The 24,022-nt window shown below is 47.8% G+C and overlaps 1 protein-coding gene across 2 annotated transcripts in view; it reads left to right on the top strand.

The window, feature by feature from the left end:
• The first annotated feature begins 2,384 nt into the window (after positions 1-2,384).
• RAB37 (RAB37, member RAS oncogene family) overlaps positions 2,385-24,022 on the top strand; it is a 286,286-nt gene continuing 264,648 nt past the window's right edge. The window contains exon 1 of one of the 2 annotated variants that reach the window (XM_063960686.1): positions 2,385-2,625. In XM_063960686.1, coding sequence (XP_063816756.1) covers positions 2,566-2,625 — 60 coding nt within the window. In that variant the 5' untranslated portion in view covers positions 2,385-2,565. Of the gene's footprint in view, positions 2,626-14,461; positions 14,609-24,022 lie in introns of those variants that run through there. The other variant, XM_063960692.1, reaches the window with a different exon arrangement.

Raw genomic sequence — 24,022 nt, 5'->3', positions numbered from 1 at the left:
TAATATCGCAATGCAGTGACAGAGCCCCCTGCGTTACCTGTCACAAGGTGTGCGGGGGGTCTCCGTCACCTCCCAGACCAGCAAGCAGGCAGCAGTAAGTCCCAGGATCCTCCTCCCTGCAGACGGAAGGACCTCCGGCTGTGTTGCTGGGGGAGGAGGAGTTTGGGTTCTGGGACCACTGGCTGCCTGCAGACAGGTATGCCGAGGGGGAAGGTCGGCGTGAGCGGCGCTGGGCGGTGGAGGCGGCGGGATGCGGCGGCTGGTGGTAAGAAGCCCATAGGCCTCTATAGGGTATTGCCATCAAAAGATGGCGATACCCTCAGCGTCGAAAACCCAGCAGCCAGGGGTTAGTACATATGAAAATGCTGTAAAAAAAACCCAAAAAACAGGGTTTTACAGCATTTTCCCTTTAGTACATCACCTGAGACGCTCCCTCAACGCCCCCTCAAACACCCTGAAACTAGTTTTCAAAAGTAGGCAGGCATGGTTTAAGTGCCACAGGAAACTGAAGATCTTTTGGGGTTTCTATATACAGTAGCTCTAGATTTCCCTGTTAATATATTTTTGGCGTCACCTGTGTTGAACTATTTAATTGATACGAAACATTTCCAACACAGGTGATTGCAATCATAAATTAAGAGGGAAGTCCAGGTATTGAGCATTTTGTTCCTCCTGGAATATGTTATGTTAGGAGGTGTGGATTGTGTATATCAAATTTAAACCAAGGGTGTATATGAGATTTAAACTAATAGTTTAATAATGCCTGGTACTGTTTATAGTTCCGCCTAATTGAGAGACAACTATTTTATAAAGTTTTCTTGTAGTGGAACAAAGACAACTTAAGTAAACTTAACCACTTGCCTGGCATGGTCGCCTCAGATGTGACCTCACCAGCAAATGCCTTATCTGATCTGGTCGCACAGGATGTGACCAGTCAGATAGACAGTGTTTGCAGCTGCAGGGAAGCTCCCTGAGCTCCCCGCTGCTTGGCCACCCCTGCTCCTGACTTGCCGGCTCCTTGCACTCGACTCCCTGATGCACGGCTCCCAGCTGAAGGTAAGTGAGGGTGAAACAACACAGACACACACACAATACCAAATACACTCTCACCCTCTTTCTGAAGGGGGAGGGGGACACATAGAGACACAGAATGAAGGGCAGGGCCGGATTAAGGCTCCTGGGGCCCCCACAAAACTTAATCCAGCCTTGCCCTTCATGTTCCCAGTGTGACGTGAAACAGGTGGCGTGTCATGTTGGCACGCCCCATTTTGAGTAACCACGCCCCTTATGGTATGTGACCATACCCATTTTTTTTGGCACGCATACACAGTTTCTTTATAGCCTTTTTTTTTGGGGGGGGGGGGGGTGCGCCATTCCTAATCTTGCCCTGGGCTCCAAAAACCCTAGTTACTCCTCTGCTGCATAGAAACAATATAACCCTCCCAAATTTAACTTTCTCTGCACGTGTTATATCTGCCCCACCTGCAGTGCACATGGTTTTGCCCATTACAGTAATATGTTGTTTTGCAATCAACCTTGAATTAGGCCCTATGTACACACTAGACTAGAAGGGCACACAGCTCACAGATTCATGTGTACAACTACCATTGGCGTTTTTCAGTAATGGGTGCAATGGGTGCGGTGCACACGGGCCCCTGGGTCCAGGGGGGCCCACACCACACCCATTGCACCCATTTTAACACTTACCTTTCCGGAGTCCAGCGCCGGGACCTGCAATCGTGGCGGAAATCGCCACCAAAATGGCCGACACGCATGCGAGATAGCCAAATTGGTCTCGGATCATGGCGGGTGCCATGTTTCCAGAGACCTGCGCATGCGCAGTAGACTCCAGCACAATGCCGGAGTCTACAGTGCCGTACAGAGGAGGGGGCCCACCCGGAGGTGCACACGGGCCCCCTCCTCTGTAGAAACGCCCCTGACAACTACATAAAATATAAAGTTGCTTGTCTTCTAATCATAAATATTTTATCTCTGCCAATCAGGAACACTGCGGAAGTACTGATGATTCTATAGAATGTTTAGTGAAATTTGTTGTGAGCTGTGAACCAATAGAAAACGCTTGAGAATGACTGTTCACACTAGGCATATCAGGAGTTAAGTGGCATCGAGATGGCACACTGCATATATATATATGTGTTAATCTAAGAAGCAGAGGAGAAAAGAGAACAGGTGTTGAAGGAGGGGGGAAGATAACGTGGCATTAAAAAAAATAAAGAAACAGATGTACAGTAAGAATAGTCAAAAATCATATACAATGTAATTCATGAGAAAACCATAATATTTTGGATGTATGAAGATGCTGTATTGCAATTTCTCTTGCCTCCCCCTTCCCTGGCAAAGCTGAGTTTATGTAACAGTCAGATGATGATAGCAGCCATTCCTAGGACATCTACCTCCTACGTCTAATAGAAAGAAAGAGACTTTGCTGGAGATAGTGTAGTATAAATGCACGTGACCTGTGTCTATATATAATGGGCCTTGGGAGAACAGCGTAAACTCCCCTTCTAATTACAAAATAGGTGAACTAGGGCAGACAGCAACACAATGGAGAAGCATTCAGCGGAAACACAGTTCCCCAGTTACAATGAGGACCTCCAGCACAAGGTGTGTATGACATAAACACTGGGCTATATGAGAAAAGGGAATTCTTTGAATGTTGTGTGAAATAGTGTGGATTTTTTTTTTTTTTATGAGATGACATCTTTTATTTAACACATGTTATATTTAGTAAGCAGCAACAACTATATGTTGATTTTCTTTTTCTTCTCTCTGGTTTCTGGAACACTGGATAATGTTGTTGTTTTTTTTGGATACTAGATCTCATGTACTTGTGCAGACAAGAGTGCCACAGCCTGGATGTGCACAAGTGTAACTTTGTTACTGCTTGTGTAATTGTCTAAGCGCAAATGTGATCATCACTATCAATGTGTGCCTGTTTTGTTAGTAGCCTGAAATTGTGTAAGTCCCAGTATATGAGTCATCTACACACATACAATTTTAGGGAGACAAAATAGTGTTATGTGCATTGCAACAAAATGATGGTTGATGTGGTTGTTAGCATTACTATTACTACTTCACAGCACTGAGGTCTTGGGTTCAATTCCCACCAAGGCTCTACAGTATTTGTGTGGACTTAGTGGGCTACACGTAATAGGGTGCGAGTTCTAAAAAAAGTTTGAGTTTAGTGCTAATAAACTTGCACATGTAATAGGGTGCGAGAACATGCAAACTTGCATGGTTCTCACATTCCCACAACTCACATGGCCAAAACTCACATCCAGATGTTTTCCTATGGAAAACAAACCGTTTGGCCAATGTATTAGGGTGCAAGTTCAAAACTCGCACCAAAAGCCCCACCAAAAACATGTAAAAAAATAGAGTAGACTTTTATAGGTGAGTTATACAGAAGCCTGCACAGATCAGTGAAATCTGTGCAGGCTTCTTTTGTAACAGTGCTTTTAAAAAACAGGAAAAAAAAAATCTGCATAGGATATCCCCCCCCCCCCCCCCCCTCAAAAAAAGAAAAAGAAAGCATAACCAGCCTTGGGCTCTTTGAGCCGGTTCTAGTTACAAAAAATACGGGGGGGAAATGTGTGGGGTTCCTCTGTATTTTAAAAACCAGCACCGGGCTCTTGGACTGCTCCTGGTTCTAAAAATATGGGGAACAAAACGAGTAGGGGGTCCCCTGTATTTTTAGAATCAGCTCCCGGCTTCACTGGCTGGGGGGTAACGCCACAGCCAGGGGACACATTTGACAGGTCGAAGCATTAACCTCCCTAACTAGTCAGCCCAGGCCGGGGTTTCCTGGAAAAGTGGGGACTCACAATAAAGGTGTCCCCCCTCCAGGGCACCCAAGGCCAGGGCTGAAGCCCTGGGCTGTGGGTGCCAAGTTAATAGCATTCAGGTAGTTTGAGTTTTTAAATAATACTGTCTTTATAGGAGGACTACAGGTCCCAGTAAGCCTCCCCGCATACCAGTACATGGAGAACATCAAATACCAGCATGTAGGGCATTGAAGGGCCCGCTGGTGTCTATAGTCCCCCTGTAAAATAAATATAAAAAAACAGACAGGACACACACTGTGATAATAAAACTGTAAGAGACTCACACATACTCAACTATACCTGGTATAGCTGATGTCCACTTGTCCAAGTAGAATCCACGATTGCTGTAAAAAAAAAATACATACTCACCTATCCGTTGTGTAGATCACGTCCTCTTTGGTCAATGTAGGCATCTAAGTGGTTAGAAAAAAAAGAAACCACAACAGTCAATCCATTTCTAGGACCAGTGCGCACCGTAGGCACACGCCAAAAATATAAGAGCATGGCTTCATGGGGAAGGGGTGTGGCCACAAAATAATACCAATTCATATTACGGTGCACAGTAGTCTCCATTATTCAAATTATGCAGCACAGTAGCGCCACTACACCAGGTAGAGCCTCTTTTACACATTACGGCAGGCAAAGTCCCCTGTTACACATAACGGCAGACAAAGTCCCCTGTAACACATAATGGCAGGCACTATCCCCTGTTACACATAACGGCAGGCAATGTCCACTGTTACACATAATGGCAGGCAAAGTTCCCTGTTACACATTACGGGAGGCAAAGTCCCCTGTTACACATAATAGCAGGCCAAGTCCCCTGTTACACATAATGGCAGGCAATATCCCCTGTTACACATAATAGCAGGCAATGTCCCCTGTTACACATTACGGCAGGCAATGTCCCCTGTTACACATAATGGCAGGCCAAGTCCCCTGTTACACATAATGACAGGCCAAGTCCCCTGTTACACATAATGGCAGGCAATATCCCCTGTTACACATAATGGCAGGCAATGTCCCCTGTTACACATAATGGCAGGCAATGTCCCCTTTACACATAATGGCAGGCAATGTCCCCTGTTACACATTACGGCAGGCATATGCCGCTACCACAGCACCACCGCACCCCCTCCTGCGCACCTCTGCACCTTACCTCCTAAATCTGCTGGGTGCACCTCGCTGCCTTCAGTATTCAAGTAGTCGCATGGTGTAAGAGAGCAGACAGAGCGGCGTGCATACGTCGCCATCTCAAGTAGTCTATTGTCAGGCCCCCACTGCCCTAGGCATCAGCTTGGGTTGCTTTGCAGGGCTGTTGGGTGGCGTGACATCCCTGCTCCCATCTCGTCCGCCCTTCCTTCCCTCCTTCCAGCAGCCAGCCAACAGGGAGGGAGAGGGTGGCGCCGCTGTTAAGAATGATGCACCGGCACCGCCACCAATTACAGTGAGTGCGCCGCTTCGACTCCCGAGTCCCCCTCCCTCCTGCTCCTCTCTTCGCACCAGCAGCAGGCGGCTTGTAATGAGTCAGTGTGACTCATTACAATGCCGCTGGCTTTAGGTCCCTTGGAACGGGGATGCGGGCAGTTGTGCCCTCAGGGCGACTGCGCTGTGTGCCAGGCACCGCTGGCACACACGTATTTACGGCCCTGTCTGTATGTGTATACACATACAGCTTCTCTACGCAAATGCCAAGACCCACGTGAGTCATGTCGTTAGAAGAGCTTCCGTAGGAGCAGCCTGCTTATTGACTGTGAACGCCAGACAGTCAATCAACGCTTCCACCATTTACTTCAATGGGGGAACCCTCTACATTAACTTCAGTGGTGGGAACCGCAAGGTTATTAGCGGCTATCCTAGCAGTTCCCAATACTGAAGTTAATGTAGCAATTCACACCATTGAAGTCAGTGTAGTGGTTACCACCACTGAAGTCAATGGTTGATTGACAGTCTGGCTGCTTTTACACACAGAAGCATGCACGGATCTCACTAATCCTTGCATGCGTCTGTCAAACTCGCACCTTGTAATGAAACTTCCATTACAAGGTGCGAATTTACACACAAAAAACTTGCATAGACTCACATATGTAATAGCCTCGAACTCTGTAATTCACAGGCTTTTTTTGCGAGTTGAGGGACAAACTCGCACCTTCATTCTGTGTGAGAAGGTGCGAGTGTGTACCCGCAAAGAAAATTGCACCCTATTACATTTGGCCCTGTATGTTCTCCCTTTGTTTGTGTTGGTTTCCTCCTGTGATCCTGGTAGGTTACTGACAAAGAATGTACCTGTGCATGTGATATAGATTGGATTCTACAAAGGACAGGAACTGATTTGAATGACTAAAAAATACAAATATGTTATATTAAATAACTGTTAATAAATAAATACAGGTGCTCAAAGTATCACATTTTATACAGTCAAAATTGGCATCTTTACGCTATACACTAGCGTTTGCCCACAGCTTCGCTTGTGTGAATGTCTATTATTGCTCAGCGGGACTAATTTTACAAAGACAGTAGTGCCATCTAATATTGTGATGTATATTTTAGATTGTTCTCATCGATCACAAAAAGATGCTTGGGGCTACTAACTCGTGAGCAAGCCATGGGAGAAGCAACTGATCCCGAGATCTATGCATGTAGCCCCGAGCATTTTTCGGGGTGTGCAATATATGCATATATTGTTTATATACAGTATATTTATATACGTATAGTCATTTTGGACTTGAGGAGCCTGCATACTGCACGTGCCAAGTGTTTTTTTTTCTTTATTGCTCCTCTCCCTGATGTCACATCGATATAATACATACCTCAGTTTCTTTCTAGTCACTTAGCTATACGACAGTGAAAATACGATCCAAATTCATCCAGTAGTTTTTGCATGATGCCGGAACAGACAGACGGACAAAAATTCTGATTTTTTTTCTCTCCATCGCTCATAAACAATCCATAGAAGTATATTTCTCAAAATAAATTCACACAAAACCACACAGTTTTATTAAATATATATAATAAGAATTTACTTACCGATAATTCTATTTCTCGTAGTCCGTAGTGGATGCTTGGGACTCCGTCAGGACCATGGGGAATAGCGGCTCCGCAGGAGACAGGGCACAAAAGTAAAAGCTTTAGGATGAGGTGGTGTGCACTGGCTCCTCCCCCTATGACCCTCCTCCAAGCCTCAGTTAGGATACTGTGCCCGGACGAGCGTACACAATAAGGAAGGATTTTGAATCCCGGGTAAGACTCATACCAGCCACACCAATCACACTGTACAACCTGTGATCTGAACCCAGTTAACAGCATGATAACAGCGGAGCCTCTGAAAAGATGGCTCACAACAATAATAACCCGATTTTTGTAACAATAACTATGTACAAGTATTGCAGACAATCCGCACTTGGGATGGGCGCCCAGCATCCACTACGGACTACGAGAAATAGAATTATCGGTAAGTAAATTCTTATTTTCTCTGACGTCCTAAGTGGATGCTGGGGACTCCGTCAGGACCATGGGGATTATACCGAAGCTCCCAAACGGGCGGGAGAGTGCGGATGACTCTGCAGCACCGAATGAGAGAACTCCAGGTCCTCCTCAGCCAGGGTATTAAATTTGTAGAATTTTTCAAACGTGTTTGCCCCTGACCAAGTAGCAGCTCGGCAAAGTTGTAAAGCCGAGACCCCTCGGGCAGCCGCCCAAGATGAGCCCACCTTCCTTGTGGAATGGGCATTTACATATTTTGGCTGTGGCAGGCCCGCCACAGAATGTGCAAGCTGAATTGTACTACACATCCAACTAGCAATCGTCTGCTTAGAAGCAAGAGCACCCAGTTTGTTGGGTGCATACAGGATAACAGCAAGTCAGTTTTCCTGACTCCAGCCGTCCTGGAAACCTATATTTTCAGGGCCCTGACAACATCCAGCAACTTGGAGTCCTCCAAGTCCCTAGTAGCCGCAGGTACCACAATAAGCTGGTTCAGGTGAAACGCTGACACCACCTTAGGGAGAAACTGGGGACGAGTCCGCAGCTCTGCCCTGTCCGAATGGACAATCAGATATGGGCTTTTGTGAGACAAAGCCGCCAATTCTGACACTCGCCTGGCCGAGGCCAGGGCCAACAGCATGGTCACTTTCCATGTGAGACATTTCAAATCCACAGATTTGAGCGGTTTAAACCAATGTGATTTGAGGAATCCCAGAACTACGTTGAGATCCCACAGTGCCACTGGAGGCACAAAAGGGGGTTGTATATGCAGTACTCCCTTGACAAACATCTGGACTTCAGGAACTGAAGCCAATTCTTTTTGGAAGAAAATCGACAGGGCCGAAATTTGAACCTTAATGGACCCCAATTTGAGGCCCATAGACACTCCTGTTTGTAGGAAATGCAGGAATCGACCGAGTTGAAATTCCTCCGTGGGGGCCTTCCTGGCCTCACCCCATGCAACATATTTTCGCCAATGCGGTGATAATGTTGTGCGGTCACCTCCTTCCTGGCTCTGACCAGGGTAGGGATGACCTCTTCCGGAATGCCTTTTTCCCTTAGGATCCGGCGTTCAACCGCCATGCCGTCAAACGCAGCCGCGGTAAGTCTTGGAACAGACATGATCCTTGCTGAAGCAAGTCCCTTCTTAGTATCTCTTGAAGTTCCGGGTACCAAGTCCTTCTTGGCCAATCCGGAGCCACGAGTATAGTTCTTACTCCTCTCCGTCTTATAATTCTCAGTACCTTGGGTATGAGAGGCAGAGGAGGGAACACATACACCGACTGGTACACCCACGGTGTTACCAGAGCGTCCCAGCTATTGCCTAAGGGTCTCTTGACCTGGCGCAATACCTGTCCAGTTTTTTGTTCAGACGGGACGCCATCTTCCTGCTGAGGAAGTCTGCTTCCCAGTTGTCCACTCCCGGAATGAACACCGCTGACAGTGTTATCACATGATTTTTCGCCCAGCGAAGAATCCTTGCTGCCATTGCCCTCCTGCTTCTTGTGCCGCCCTGTCTGTTTACGTGGGCGACTGCCGTGATGTTGTCCGACTGGATCAGCACCGGTTGACTTTGAAGCAGAGGTCTTCCTAGGCTCAGAGCATTGTAAATTGCCCTTAGCTCCAGTATATTTATGTGGAGAGAAGTCTCCAGACTTGACCACACTCCTTGGAAATTTCTTCCCTGTGTGACTGCTCCCCAGCCTCTCAGGCTGGCATCCGTGGTCACCAGAACCCAGTCCTGAATGCCGAATGTGCTGCCCTCTAGTAGATGAGCACTCTGCAGCCACCACAGAAGAGACACCCTTGTCCTTGGAGACAGGATTATCCGCTGATGCATCTGAAGATGCGATCCGGACCATTCGTCCAGCAGATCCCACTGAAAAATTCTTGCGTGAAATCTGCCGAATGGAATCGCTTCGTAAGAAGCCACCATTTTTCCCAGGACTCTTGTGCATTGATGCACTGACACTTGGCCTGGTTTTAGGAGGTTTCTGACTAGCTCGGATAACTCCCTGGCTTTCTCCTCCAGGAGAAACACCTTTTTCTGGACTGTGTCCATAATCATCCCTAGGAACAGCAGACGTGTCGTCGGAAACAGCTGCGATTTTGGAATATTTAGAATCCACCCCTGCTGTCGTAGAACTACTTGAGATAGTGCTACTCCGACCTCCAACTGTTCTCTGGACCTTGCCCTTATCAGGAGATCGTCCAAGTAAGGGATAATTAAGACGCCTTTTCTTTGAAGAAGAATCATCATTTCGGCCATTACCTTGGTAAAGACCCGGGGTGCCGTGGACAATCCAAACGGCAGCGTCTGAAACTGATAGTGACAGTTCTGTACCACGAACCTGAGGTACCCTTGGTGAGAAGGGCAAATTGGGACATGGAGGTAGCATCCTTGATGTCCAGGGACACCATATAGTCCCCTTCTTCCTGGTTCGCTATCACTGCTCTGAGTGACTCCATCTTGATTTGAACCTTTGTATGTAAGTGTTCAAAGATTTCAGATTTAGAATAGGTCTCACCGAGCCGTCTGGCTTCAGTACCACAATATAGTGTGGAATAATACCCCTTTCCTTGTTGTAGGAGGGGTACTTTGATTATCACCTGCTGGGAATACAGCTTGTGAATTGTTTCCAATACTGCCTCCCTGTCGGAGGGAGACGTTGGTAAAGCAGACTTCAGGAACCTGCGAGGGGGAGACGTCTCGAATTTCCAATCTGTACCCCTGGGATACTACTTGTAGGATCCAGGGGTCCACTTGCGAGTGAGCCCACTGCGCGCTGAAACTCTTGAGACGACCCCCCACCGCACCTGTTTGTACGGCCCCAGCGTCATGCTGAGGACTTGGCAGAAGCGGTGGAGGGCTTCTGTTCCTGGGAAGGGGCTGCCTGCTGCAGTCTTCTTCCCTTTCCTCTATCCCTGGGCAGATATGACTGGCCTTTTGCCCGCTTGCCCTTATGGGGACGAAAGGACTGAGGCTGAAAAGACGGTGTCTTTTTCTGCTGAGATGTGACTTGTGGTAAAAAAAGGAGGATTTTCCAGCTGTTGCCGTGGCCACCAGGTCCGATGGACCGACCCCAAATAACTCCACCCTTTATACGGCAATACTTCCATGTGCCGTTTGGAATCTGCATCACCTGACCACTGTCGTGTCCATAAACATCTTCTGGCAGATATGGACATCGCACTTACTCTTGATGCCAGAGTGCAAATATCCCTCTGTGCATCTCGCATATATAGAAATGCATCCTTTAAATGCTCTATAGTCAATAAAATACTGTCCCTGTCAAGGGTATCAATATTTTCAGTCAGGGAATCCGACCAAGCCACCCCAGCGCTGCACATCCAGGCTGAGGCGATCGCTGGTCGCAGTATGACACCAGTATGTGTGTATATACTTTTTAGGATATTTTCCAGCCTCTTGATAAGCGTGTGAGCGCCTTATCCACCCTAAGGGGTGTTTCCCAACGCGCCCTAACTTCTGGCGGGAAAGGGTATAACGCCAATAATTTTCTATCGGGGTAAACCCACGCATCATCACACACTTCATTTAATTTATCTGATTCAGGAAAAACTACAGGTAGTTTTTTCACACCCCACATAATACCCTTTTTTGTGGTACTTGTAGTATCAGAAATATGTAACACCTCCTTCATTGCCCTTAACATGTAACGTGTGGCCCTAATGGAAAATACGTTCGTTTCTTCACCGTCGACACTGGAGTCAGTGTCCGTGTCTGTGTCGACCGACTGAGGTAAATGGGCGTTTTAAAGCCCCTGACGGTGTTTGAGACGCCTGGACAGGTACTAATTGGTTTGCCGGCCGTCTCATGTCGTCAACCGACCTTGCAGCGTGTTGACATTATCACGTAATTCCCTAAATAAGCCATCCATTCCGGTGTCGACTCCCTAGAGAGTGACATCACCATTACAGGCAATTGCTCCGCCTCCTCACCAACATCGTCCTCATACATGTCGACACACACGTACCGACACACAGCACACACACAGGGAATGCTCTGATAGAGGACAGGACCCCACTAGCCCTTTGGGGAGACAGAGGGAGAGTTTGCCAGCACACACCAAAACGCTATAATTATACAGGGACAACCTTATATAAGTGTTTTCCCTTATAGCATCTTAATATATAATAATATCGCCAAATAAGTGCCCCCCCTCTCTGTTTTAACCCTGTTTCTGTAGTGCAGTGCAGGGGAGAGCGTGGGAGCCTTCCTAGCAGCGGAGCTGTGTAGGAAAATGGCGCTGTGTGCTGGGGAGAATAGGCCCCGCCCCCTTTTCGGCGGGCTTCTTCTCCCGTTTTTCTGACAACCTGGCAGGGGTTAAATACATCCATATAGCCCCAGAGGCTATATGTGATGTATTTTTAGCCAGCATAGGTACTTTCATTGCTGCCCAGGGCGCCCCTCCCAGCGCCCTGCACCCTCAGTGACCGTTGGTGTGAAGTGTGCTGAGAGCAATGGCGCACAGCTGCAGTGCTGTGCGCTACCTCATGAAGACTGAGAAGTCTTCAGCCGCCGATTTCTGGACCTCTTCTCTCTTCGGCATCTGCAAGGGGGTCGGCGGCGCGGCTCCGGTGACCCATCCAGGCTGTACCTGTGATCGTCCCTCTGGAGCTAGTGTCCAGTAGCCTAAGAAGCCAATCCATCCTGCACGCAGGTGAGTTCACTTCTTCTCCCCTAAGTCCCTCGTAGCAGTGAGCCTGTTGCCAGCAGGACTCACTGAAAATAAAAAACCTAACAAAACTATTACTCTAAGCAGCTCTTTAGGAGAGCCACCTAGATTGCACCCTTCTCGGCCGGGCACAAAAACCTAACTGAGGCTTGGAGGAGGGTCATAGGGGGAGGAGCCAGTGCACACCACCTGATCCTAAAGCTTTTACTTTTGTGCCCTGTCTCCTGCGGAGCCGCTATTCCCCATGGTCCTGACGGAGTCCCCAGCATCCACTTAGGACGTCAGAGAAATATATATATATATATATGTTCATAAGTGGTAAAACTTTTGTGCCTTCGGTGCTTTTTATAGATGAATACATTTTTATATGCGTACCAGATTTCCAAGAAATATTTGCCTGCAGTTAGGTCTTTCTTGGAGATTCTTCCTCTATCCCTTGTTGTTTTCATATAATAAAGGGATATGGCTCAGGTATTCGCCTTATTTTCCACAGCTGCACGCTGTACCACCAGCAGGAGTCCCCCCTCTATGGGTACAGGCAGCCTATCAGCTTGTCAGGTATAGTCATGGCCTGATATCCTGGGTACACGTGTATCAGTGGCGGTTCTTGCCACGGGCAAGCAGGACTTTTGCCCGGGGCGCCGCCTTCCGGAGGGCGCTGGCGCCATCCGGAGGGCGCCGCACCGTGGCAAGATCCGCCATTGCTGCCCGCTGTGTCCCCCGTCCGCCTCCGCTGCCCGCTGCCGTCCCCGTCCTCGGCGCCTCCTGTGAAGGGAACTAGACGCTATGCGTCTAGTTTCCCTTCGTGGAGAGTAACTGCTGAGCGGTGCGCGATGACGTCATCGCGCACCGCACAGCAAAGGTCCTCTCCACGAAGGGAACTAGACGCATAGCGTCTAGTTTCTCTTCGTGGAGAGGACCTTTTGCTGTGCGGTGCGCGATGACGTCATCGCGCACCGCTCAGCATTCAAGCGGCGCTTTCAATGTACAGGGGGCGTGACTCACCATGCCCCCTGTATTAGGCCACGCCCCTTTCCTGCCCGGGGCGCTCTGCGCCCTTGAACCGGCCCTGACGTGTATATATATATTGGATATATATATATATATATATATGTATGTCAAAAGATGTATAGATCAGTGCGCTAGTCCCAATCTAATATTCCTGCATCCACCATGCGGTTTACAGGATATTGTAATGTTCACAGTCAGTTATATATTTTACTTCCTGTGTCCAAATCTGTGGAATACACCAGGTATCGTAAAGTCACAAATGGGCTCAGTAGCCCTGTGTCCACACCCTCCACTTCTTTGGGCGGCTGCTCAGTTCTTCAGGATGTCACATGGTAAAATGTAGCCAACAAATCTACAAACAAAAAGAACAACAAGCGCCTATGGTGTAGTAGTTCTCTCCAAAACGATAAAAGATACGCAAATAATTGAATAACGTACCAGAATATGGATTGTCTCAATGTATATCAATCACTTTTTTCTTTGATCCAAATATGGTATCAGGGTCTGCACAGGATCGGTGATCTGGTTATTAGGCTTGACAAAGGCGAAAGCCGAAACGTTGCTACTAAGCTTTCTGGAGCTGTGTTTTACTGATTGAAAGAGACCGCAGAGTGCCATAATTCGGTTGAACTGTTCATACTTACAATGGGCACCGCGGCGAGAGATATTGGAAGTGAGAGTGCCGGTTACTAGCTTGTATATATATATATATATATATAATGTTCCTTTTCTAGACCAGAAGTTGAAACGGTGTGGAAATACAGTGCAGCTGGATTTCTGTGAAAAAATTTTTTTTTTTTCCCCATTTGGGCTGGAATAATAGGTACGAGTAATAGGTACCAGATTTGAGGAGACTTATAATTGTCAATTCAATCGGAAGGTAGTGGATAGTCCTGAATTTGGGGTGGTTAGGCTAGTCTCTCTGTGCCAACCACATCCCAACTGTAGTGGACGGGAGGTTAGGTGACACAATTTGCATTGAATTGCATCATCCTAGCCCCAGCTGTCTGCTGTAAAATACTGTAAATTGCAGCTTTGAACAGCAGAGGCTGAGCCATGATTACATTTAGCCTGCACCTACTGTAATATGCCACAAACAGCACCTTTAAACAACAAGGGGCGGGTCCACAATGACAAGAATGCAGCCATTACATTTGGGTATTACATACCTTATTAAAACTGTAATTCACCAGCAATTTAACATTATTATATTATTACCATTTTTATTACCCCACATCCACCAGTCTGCAGTGTAGCGATGACTGATTCAGTCATCATCCCTGCTGAGCACTGCCTCAGCTGCAGCGTCTTCCGCATTTGGCCCCTCCTCACTCTCTCCTGCTTATGCTGCTGCATGATCACAGAGAATCTGACATGCGCAGTAGGCATCCACTACAGGACACTGAGATGGCCATCAGTGTGCCATTTTCAGCAGCAGAGCGGGGTGCCTCACAACTTTTGTACTGTTATTCGTTGAAAGTGACTTACTGCAGAATTTGAAGTTTAATGATATAACTGAAAAGTTTGCAGCTTCTAAAGCAAGAAAAAGGAGCTAAACCGTTGATGTAAACAGTGAGTTTGACGACTATATTTAATGTATCATTATTATTATAGTCATTAGTCTATGTTTCTATAGAATAAAAAAAAATACAATTTGTATCAGCAAACAATAATTGAATCTGTGGTAAATTTTGACACATAATTACAGATTTTTAGCTGAACATGAGCAAAAGAATTGGTGGTGGGGAAGGGGGAGCACTTCTGTATTAGCCTAGGGCGGCTGGAACCCTTAATCAGGCCCTGTTTGTGTGCCTGATCCACCTGGGTAATACAGCTTTGATCAGAATTCCCCGCTATTGTCACTCTACTACATACTGCAAATTGCAACTTTTGCAAAATTGAAGGCTTTTGAATCCCGGCCTTGGTCTAGCTAGCAACCTCTTTATCTCCCATACTAAAAAAAAAAATAATCCTCCCTTGTCTCTCTTTTATACTCCCATATCGCTTTCCTTCTCTTTATTTCCAACAGATTGTTTACAACTGTCTCAGCTTCCTCCTCTCCTCACACTTCCTCCTTGACCCACTTCAATCTGGCTGTTCTCTCCACTCCATGGAAACAGTGGGCCTAATTCAGACCTGATCGCTCGTTAGCTATTTTTTGCAGCGCTGTGATCAGATAGTCGCCGCCTATAGGGGAGTGTATTTTTGCTTTGCAAGTGTGCGAACGCATGTGCAGCCGCGCTGTACAAAAAAGTTTTGTGCAGTTTCTGAGTTGCCCAGAACTTACTCAGCCGCTGCGATCACTTCAGCCTGTTCGAGGCCAGAATTGACGTCAGCCACCTGCCCTGCAAACGCTTGGACACGCCTGCATTTTTCCAACCACTCCCAGAAAACGGTTAGTTGCCACAAACGCCCTCTTCCTGCCAATCTCCTTGCAATCGTCTGTGCGAATGGATTCTTCGTAAAATCCATCGCACAGCAACGATCCGCTTTGCACCCGTACGACACGCCTGCGCATTGCGGTGCATACGCATGCACAGTTCTGACTTGATCGCAGAGCAGTGAAAAAATCTAGCGTGCGATCAGGTCTGAATGACACCCCGTGTTCATCAAAGCCACTAACGATTTTCTCACTTTCTGCTGCGGGGTACACTGGGCTCCACAAGGAATGGACAATGGGGTATAGAGTAGGATCTTGATCCGAGGCACGAACAGGCTCAAAGCTTTGACTGTTCCCTGTTCCCAAAGCTCAGTTTTGTAAGTTGGTGCTGCAGTAAGCAGGCACTGAACAGAGGGGCTACTCCAAGCAGCCCTAAGAAAAGCTTTTTATGAAGAAAAAAGTGAAGACTTCAAGGGCAGCAGCGGTGGTAAATGTCTTGTGATATTCACTGCTGCAGCTCCAGCTCTCCCCAGCGGCGCTGTACACTCCCGAGCCCTGGTTGCCGGGTACCTACAGCGGAGGCTCCGGTTGTCTTCACGTTAGACACACACGGCGGGGGCTCTCCAGGATCGCGTGGCCACACTTCGGGAGGTGGTAAGTGGGTCCCGCTTGCGGGACCCGGTCTTTATCGCGATCCAGCGTGGTCAGTGGGAGGCGGGCCGCGCGCTGGTGGTGGACACTGTGGCAGTACAGGCGATCCCACTAGATAACCAGGGCATGGGCGCAGGTCAGGTTTTCTTTCTAAACCAATTCTTATATCGCCCACAGTACCCGGTGGTTTTGCCAGCAGAGGGGATAAGGCTTAGACCTGAAGCCCCTCCCCCAGCCCCAGGGCGCCATTTCTAGCAAGTGTTCCCACCCTGGAGCTGCATATCTGTCTTTTCCTCACTCCCTGTCAGTGTCTGCGGCGCCATTATCCCTCAGCTCACTGTTCCTGGGACTGCTTGGGCAAATCCTCCTATGTAAAGCCGCCTGGTTGTCAGCGCTGTGACTTTACAAGACACTTAAGTATTCTACCTGCCTTTTTAGACAGTGATAGTTAAGAAAGAGTGCATTTAGTCAGGGTTTTATAGTACAATTACCCTGCGATATACATCCAGTTCTTACTGTGTACTGTTATATCTATTGTTATATAGCTGTGTAAGCTAGTCCAGTGCAGTATTATTGTCAGTAATAACCTCTGCATTGTACAAACTGTGACTATTTGTGTGTGCATTGATAGCTGATTGGTGTCCATTTCGTGTCTTTCACCCAACCTGCTATCCCTATATTCCATAACCTGAGGGGGCTTGGTGCGTCAGGTGTTATCTTATATAGGATTTTCACAAAGATATACTGTATTACGTATTTTTCTCTGTGATTTAGTCACCATATCTCTCCTTTATCTCTGCTGGTGTTGACTACACTGCGCAGGGGTTTGGAGATATAGTGCTGCTGATAATTGTACTGTGGCCCTCATTCCGAGTTGATCGGTCGCAAGGCGAATTTAGCAGAGTTACACACGCTAAGCCGCCGCCTACTGGGAGTGAATCTTAGCTTCTTAAAATTGCGACCGATGTATTCGCAATAATGCGATTACTAACTACTTAGCAGTTTCAGAGTAGCTCCAGACTTACTCTGCCTGTGCGATCATTTCAGTGCTTGTCGTTCCTGGTTGACGTCACAAACACACCCAGCGTTCGCCCAGGCACTCCCACCGTTTCTCCGGCCACTCCTGCGTTTTTTCCGGAAACGGTAGCGTTTTCAGCCACACGCCCCTGAAACGCCGTGTTTCCGCCCAGTAACACCCATTTCCTGTCAATCACATTACGATCGCCGGAGCGAAGAAAAAGCCGTGAGTAAAAATACTTTCTTCATAGTAAAGTTACTTGGCGCAGTCGCAGTGCGAACATTGCGCATGCGTACTAAGCGGATTTTCACTGCGATGCGATGAAAAATGCCGAGCGAACAACTCGGAATGAGGGCCAGTGTTACCTCATACTGCAAGTTATATCATGTCTGCTTCTGAGGGTAAACGGTTCTGGGGCTGAACACACTGCCGGTGGTGCTGAAGCCGCAGATAACTATGAGGAGAATATAGCAGCTTTGGGCTGTGGTTCTGGGGGCTCCTTGCCCCCCCAGTGGGACGGTGGCAACGGAGGCAAATAATGACCCGCCGTGGGGTGCTTTTTCCACGCTTCTGCATACGCTAGTTCATAAACTAAAACCCCCTATGGGACCCCCAATGCCGGTACAACCGTATGTGGTCCCTGCAGCTAACCCGCCGTGGGCGGACGATTTATCTGCTCAATTAAAGAAGTTGAACCAGTCCTTGACTACTAAAAAGTCTGACCAACGCTCGCCTAAGTCCAAGAGGTCCTCTAAGCGAGCGCTTATCTCCTCACAATCCACTGCTGTCACTGACACCTCGTCTGATGAAGACGGCACATATACAGACCCCTCAGGTTCTGACTCAGATACGGCTGATGGGGAGGGTAGTTCACATGTGGATGTTCCTGATCTTGTGGAGGCTATTAAGTTAATTCTGCAGATTACGGATGATCCCGAGCCATCCGTCCCTCCTAAGAAACCAGATAGGTTCAAGCGTCAGAAGGTGGTTAAACAAATTTTACCTCACTCTGACCACCTAGTGGATATACGTCAGGAACCCTGGGGAAACCCGGGTACGAAGTTTGTGCCTCAAAAGAAGATGCTGGCTCACTATCCCCTCGCGCCAGAGCTGTCTAAAAATTGGGAAACACCTCCTCCAGTAGACTCACATGAGGCTAGAACGGTGGTTTCCTCAGCTCTACCTCTCACTACCGTCACGTCTCTAAAAGAGCCTACGGATAAACGTGTGGAGGGTTGTCTGAAAGCGATTTACGCCCTCACGGGTGCTGCACAAAGGCCCACTATTGCAGCTACATGGGCTGCAGAGGCTATTGAAGCATGGGCCTTGGAGTTAGAAGCTGAAATCTCTTCTGACCATGCTAGACAATGCTTGTCATATATTGTCACAGCTTCTCGATATATTAAAGAGGCGGCTTCTGATGCCGGTATCCTAGCAGCCAAGGCCTCTACTACGTCAGTCCTGGCTCGCCGGATATTGTGGCTGAGATCCTGGTCTGTGGATCTGGACTCTAGAAAAACCCTGAAGGTACTCCCTTTCAAGGGAGATATTCTGTTTGGGGAGGACTTAAATAAGATAGTGGCTACTGCCAAAACTGCCTGTCTACCTAATACCGCTCCTTCTGTGTCGAAGGCTAAAGGTACGTCCTTTCACCCCTTTCGATCCTAGGGTGGGGGGCCGGCTTCTAGGGTATACCCAGGAATGGTTGAAGATCACTTCAGATGCCTGGGTACGGGAAGTCGTCACACGAGGTTACGCCATAGCCTTCAAAAACCAACCCCCTCATCGATTTTGCCAGACAGACGTCCCTTTGGACCAGACAAAGGCAAAAACTCTACTCTCGGTGGTACAGACCCTCCTGGATACAGGAGTCGTAGTACAAGTGCCTCTTGCTCAGAGGGACCGGGGGTACTATTCTTCGCTGTTTCTAGTCCCGAAACCGAATGGGTCCTCCCGGCCCATTCTCAACCTCAAGGCATTGAACAGGTTTGTGAAGGTTTCCAAGTTCCGTATGGAAACCCTTCGCTCTATAGTTCTGGCCTTGGAACCTGTGGACTACATGGTCTCCCTGGACATACATGATGTTTACCTGCATATTCCTATAGCAGTGTCACATCAACAATACCTGAGGTTTGCTATTGGCAACATCCATTACCAGTTTCGGGCGTTACCTTTTGGTTTAACAACGGCTCCGCGAGTCTTCACCAAAGTTATGGCGGTGATGACGGTGGTACATTATTTTTCTCTTCAGGGTCCATAGTCTCCATAGGGTTAACCTTGGTTCCAAAGCGGTTGTAATAGGGAGGGAATGCTCCTAAACTGAAAGGAGGACATTGCGGCCAAAGGTTGCATCCTGAGAGATTATATACTTCAGGTGATATAGGCAGACACACAGATAGTAGTGGAGCTGGGGAAAGCAGAGCCCGGATATATGTTTCAAGGGTGGGAATCTTGAATGAAAATAAGAGTTTTATGGGAAATTTAAAAAGACAGGAGGTGGGATAAAATTCTGAGTGTGGGAGAGCTTTCTAGAGGTTGGGAGTGGGAAGTAGTGATCAGGAGGGAGGTGAAGATGCTGTCATTGGTGGACTGGACCAGGGAGTGAAAGTTCGGGGGGAGGGGCACCATCATCTATTTCGCCTCCGCACATCTGGTATGAACTTACGCCCCTGGGATAGCGTATAACTGCAGGGTATCACATATGTGTCTTTTAGATGTTCTTTCACTTAGGCATTTTAGGGGTCTATGTACTAAGCCTTGGAGAGAGATAAAGTCAATGGAGATAAAGTAACAGCCAACCAGCACCTGTCAATTTTCAAACATGACAGTTAGGAGCTGATTGGCTGGTACTTTATCTCCAGCCACTTTAACCCTCTCCAAGGCTTAGTACATAGACCCCTTAGTTATTTGTTTTACAAATAGCAATATTGTCACTTTGGCTGTCCATTTAGTTGCTAAGTCAGTGTTAAAAACATAACTTGCCTAAAATATGTGATTGGAAACAGGCCACGGACGATGTTCACATCAGTGAATCGATGGTAAACCTATTTGCATTTGTGCCAGATCATCGATAATAAGAATTTACTTACCGATAATTCTATTTCTCATAGTCCGTAGTGGATGCTGGGACTCCGTCAGGACCATGGGGAATAGCGGGCTCCGCAGGAGACAGGGCACATCTAAAAAAGCTTTTAGGTCACATGGTGCGTACTGGCTCCTCCCCCTATGACCCTCCTCCAAGCCTCAGTTAGGTACTGTGCCCGGACGAGCGTACACAATAAGGAAGGATCTTGAATCCCGGGTAAGACTCATACCAGCCACACCAATCACACCGTACAACTTGTGATCTGAACCCAGTTAACAGTATGATAACACAAACGAAGTAGCCTCTGAACAGATGGCTCACAACAACAGTAATAACCCGATTTTTGTAACAATAACTATGTACAAGCATTGCAGACAATCCGCACTTGGGATGGGCGCCCAGCATCCACTACGGACTATGAGAAATAGAATTATCGGTAAGTAAATTCTTATTTTCTCTAACGTCCTAGTGGATGCTGGGACTCCGTCAGGACCATGGGGATTATACCAAAGCTCCCAAACGGGCGGGAGAGTGCGGATGACTCTGCAGCACCGAATGAGAGAACTCCAGGTCCTCTTTAGCCAGAGTATCAAATTTGTAAAATTTTACAAACGTGTTCTCCCCTGACCACGTAGCTGCTCGGCAAAGTTGTAATGCCGAGACTCCTCGGGCAGCCGCCCAGGATGAGCCCACTTTCCTTGTGGAATGGGCCTTTACAGATTTAGGCTGTGGCAGGCCTGCCACAGAATGTGCAAGTTGGATTGTACTACATATCCAACGTGCAATCGTCTGTTTAGACGCAGGAGCACCCAACTTGTTGGGTGCATACAATGTAAACAACGAGTCAGATTTTCTGACTCCAGCTGTCCTTGAAATATATATTTTTAATGCTCTGACAACGTCCAGTAACTTGGAGTCCTCCAAGTCGCTAGTAGCCGCAGGCACCACAATAGGCTGGTTCAAGTGAAATGCCGAAACCACCTTAGGGAGAAATTGAGGACGTGTCCTCAATTCTGCCCTGTCCGAATGGAATATCAGATATGGGCTTTTGTATGACAAAGCTGCCAACTCCGAAACTCTCCTGGCTGAAGCCAGGGCCAACAGCATGGTTACCTTCCATGTAAGGTATTTTAAATCTACCGATTTTAAGGGCTCAAACCAATGAGATTTGAGAAAATTTAGAACCACGTTCAAATCCCACGGTGCCACTGGAGGCACTATTGGGGGTTGTATATGTAGTACACCTTTGACAAAAGTTTGTACTTCAGGCACTGACGCCAATTCCTTCTGGAAGAAAATTGATAAGGCCGAAATTTGAACTTTAATGGACCCCAATTTGAGGCCCATAGACAATCCTGCTTGCAGGAAATGTAAGAATCGACCCAATTGAAATTCTTCCGTTGGAGCCTTCTTGGCCTCACACCACGCAACATATTTTCTCCAAATGCGGTGATAATGTTGTGCGGTCACTTCTTTCCTGGCTTTAATTAAAGTAGGAATAACTTCCTCAGGAATGCCCTTCTCTTTTAGAATCCGGCGTTCAACCGCCATGCCGTCAAACGCAGCCGCGGTAAGTCTTGGAACATACAAGGTCCCTGCTGAAGCAGATCCCTTCTTAGAGGTAGAGGCCACGGATCCTCCGTGAGCATCTCTTGAAGTTCCGGATACCAAGTTCTTCTTGGCCAGTCCGGAGCTACCAGTATTGTTCTTACTCCTCTTTTCCGTATAATTCTCAGTACCTTTGGTATGAGAGGCAGAGGAGGGAACACATACACTGACTGGTACACCCACGGTGTTACCAGAGCGTCCACAGCTATTGCCTGAGGGTCTCTTGACCTGGCGCAATACCTGTCCAATTTTTTGTTGAGGCGAGACGCCATCATGTCCACCTTTGGTTTTTCCCAACGGTTCACAATCATGTGGAAAACTTCTGGATGAAGTCCCCACTCTCCCGGGTGAAGGTCGTGTCTGCTGAGGAAATCTGCTTCCCAGTTGTCCACTCCCGGGATGAACACTGCTGACAGTGCTACGACATGATTCTCCGCCCAGCGCAGAATCCTTGCAGCTTCTGCCATTGCACTCCTGCTTCTCGTGCCGCCTTGTCGGTTTACGTGGGCGACTGCCGTGATGTTGTCGGACTGGATCAACACCGGCTGACTCTGAAGCAGCGATTTTGCCAGGCTTAGAGCATTGTAGATCGCTCTTAGCTCCAGTATATTTATGTGAAGAGACGTCTCCAGGTTTGACCACACGCCCTGGAAGTTTCTTCCCTTTGTGACTGCTCCCCAACCTCGTAGGCTGGCATCCGTAGTCACCAGGACCCAGTCCTGTATGCCGAATCTGCGGCCCACTAACAGATGGGCAGTCTGCAACCACCACAGGAGAGACAACCTTGTTCTCGGTGACAGTGTTATCCGCTGATGCATGTGCAGATGCGATCCGGACCATTTGTCCAGCAGATCCCACTGAAATGTTCGTGCATGGAATCTGCCGAATGGAATCGCTTCGTACGAAGCCACCATCTTTCCCAGGACTCTTGTGCATTGATGTACTGACACAGTTCCTGGTTTTAGGAGGTTCTTGACAAGTTCGGATAACTCCCTTGCTTTCTCTTCCGGGAGAAATACCTTTTTCTGAACCGTGTCCAGAATCATGCCCAGGAACAGCAGATGTGTTGTCGGGGTCAATTGAGATTTTGGAAGATTTAGAATCCACCCGTGTTGCTGAAGCACTACTTGTGTTAGCGCTACACCGACTTCCAGCTGTTCTCTGGACTTTGCCCTTATCAGGAGATCGTCCAAGTAAGGGATAATTAATACGCCTTTTCTTCGTAGAAGAACCATCATTTCGGTCATTACCTTGGTAAAGACCCGAGGGGCCGTGGACAACCCAAACGGCAGCGTTTGAAACTGATAATGACAGTCTTGTATCACGAACCTGAGATACCCTTGGTGTGAGGGGTAAATCGGGACATGTAGATCAGCATCTTTTATGTCCAAGGACACCATGAAGTCTCCTTCTTCCAGATTCGCTATCACTGCTCTGAGTGACTCCATCTTGAACTTGAATTTCTTTATGTACAGGTTCAAGGATTTCAGATTTAGAATAGGCCTTACCGAACCGTCCGGTTTCGGTACCACAAATAGTGTGGAATAATACCCCTTTCCCTGTTGTAGGAGGGGTACCTTGACTATCACCTGCTGAGAATACAGCTTGTGAATGGCTTCCAAAACCGACGTCCTTTCTGAGGGAGACGTTGGTAAAGCAGACTTTAGGAACCGGCGAGGGGGAGACCTTTCGAACTCCAGCATGTAACCCTGAGATACTATCTGCAGGACCCACGGGTCCACTTGTGAGTGAACCCATTGATTGCTGAAAATCTTGAGTCGACCCCCCACCGTTCCTGAGTCCGCTTGTAAAGCCCCAGCGTCATGCTGATGGCTTTGTAGAAGCCGGGGCGGGCTTCTGTTCCTGGGCAGGGGCTGCTTGCTGCCCTTTCTTACCCTTTCCTCTGCCTCGCGGCAGATAAGACTGTCCTTTTGGTCGCTTTTTATAGGAGCGAAAGGACTGCGGCTGAAAAGACGGTGTCTTTTTCTGTTGGGAGGGGGTCTGAGGTAAAAAAGTGGATTTGCCGGCAGTTGCCGTGGCCACCAGGTCCGAAAGACCGACCCCAAACAATTCCTCTCCTTTATATGGCAATACTTCCATATGCCTCTTGGAATCCGCATCACCTGACCACTGTCGCGTCCATAAACTTCTTCTGGCAGATATGGACATCGCGCTTACTCTTGATGCTAGAGTACAAACATCCCTCTGAGCATCTCGCATATAAAGGAAAGCATCCTTTAATTG

The sequence above is a fragment of the Pseudophryne corroboree genome, chromosome 3 (assembly GCF_028390025.1).
Source record: "Pseudophryne corroboree isolate aPseCor3 chromosome 3, aPseCor3.hap2, whole genome shotgun sequence".
Taxonomy (NCBI): domain Eukaryota; kingdom Metazoa; phylum Chordata; class Amphibia; order Anura; family Myobatrachidae; genus Pseudophryne; species Pseudophryne corroboree.
Note: the sequence above shows the minus strand (reverse complement) of the source record. Positions and strands in the feature narration are given on the sequence as shown.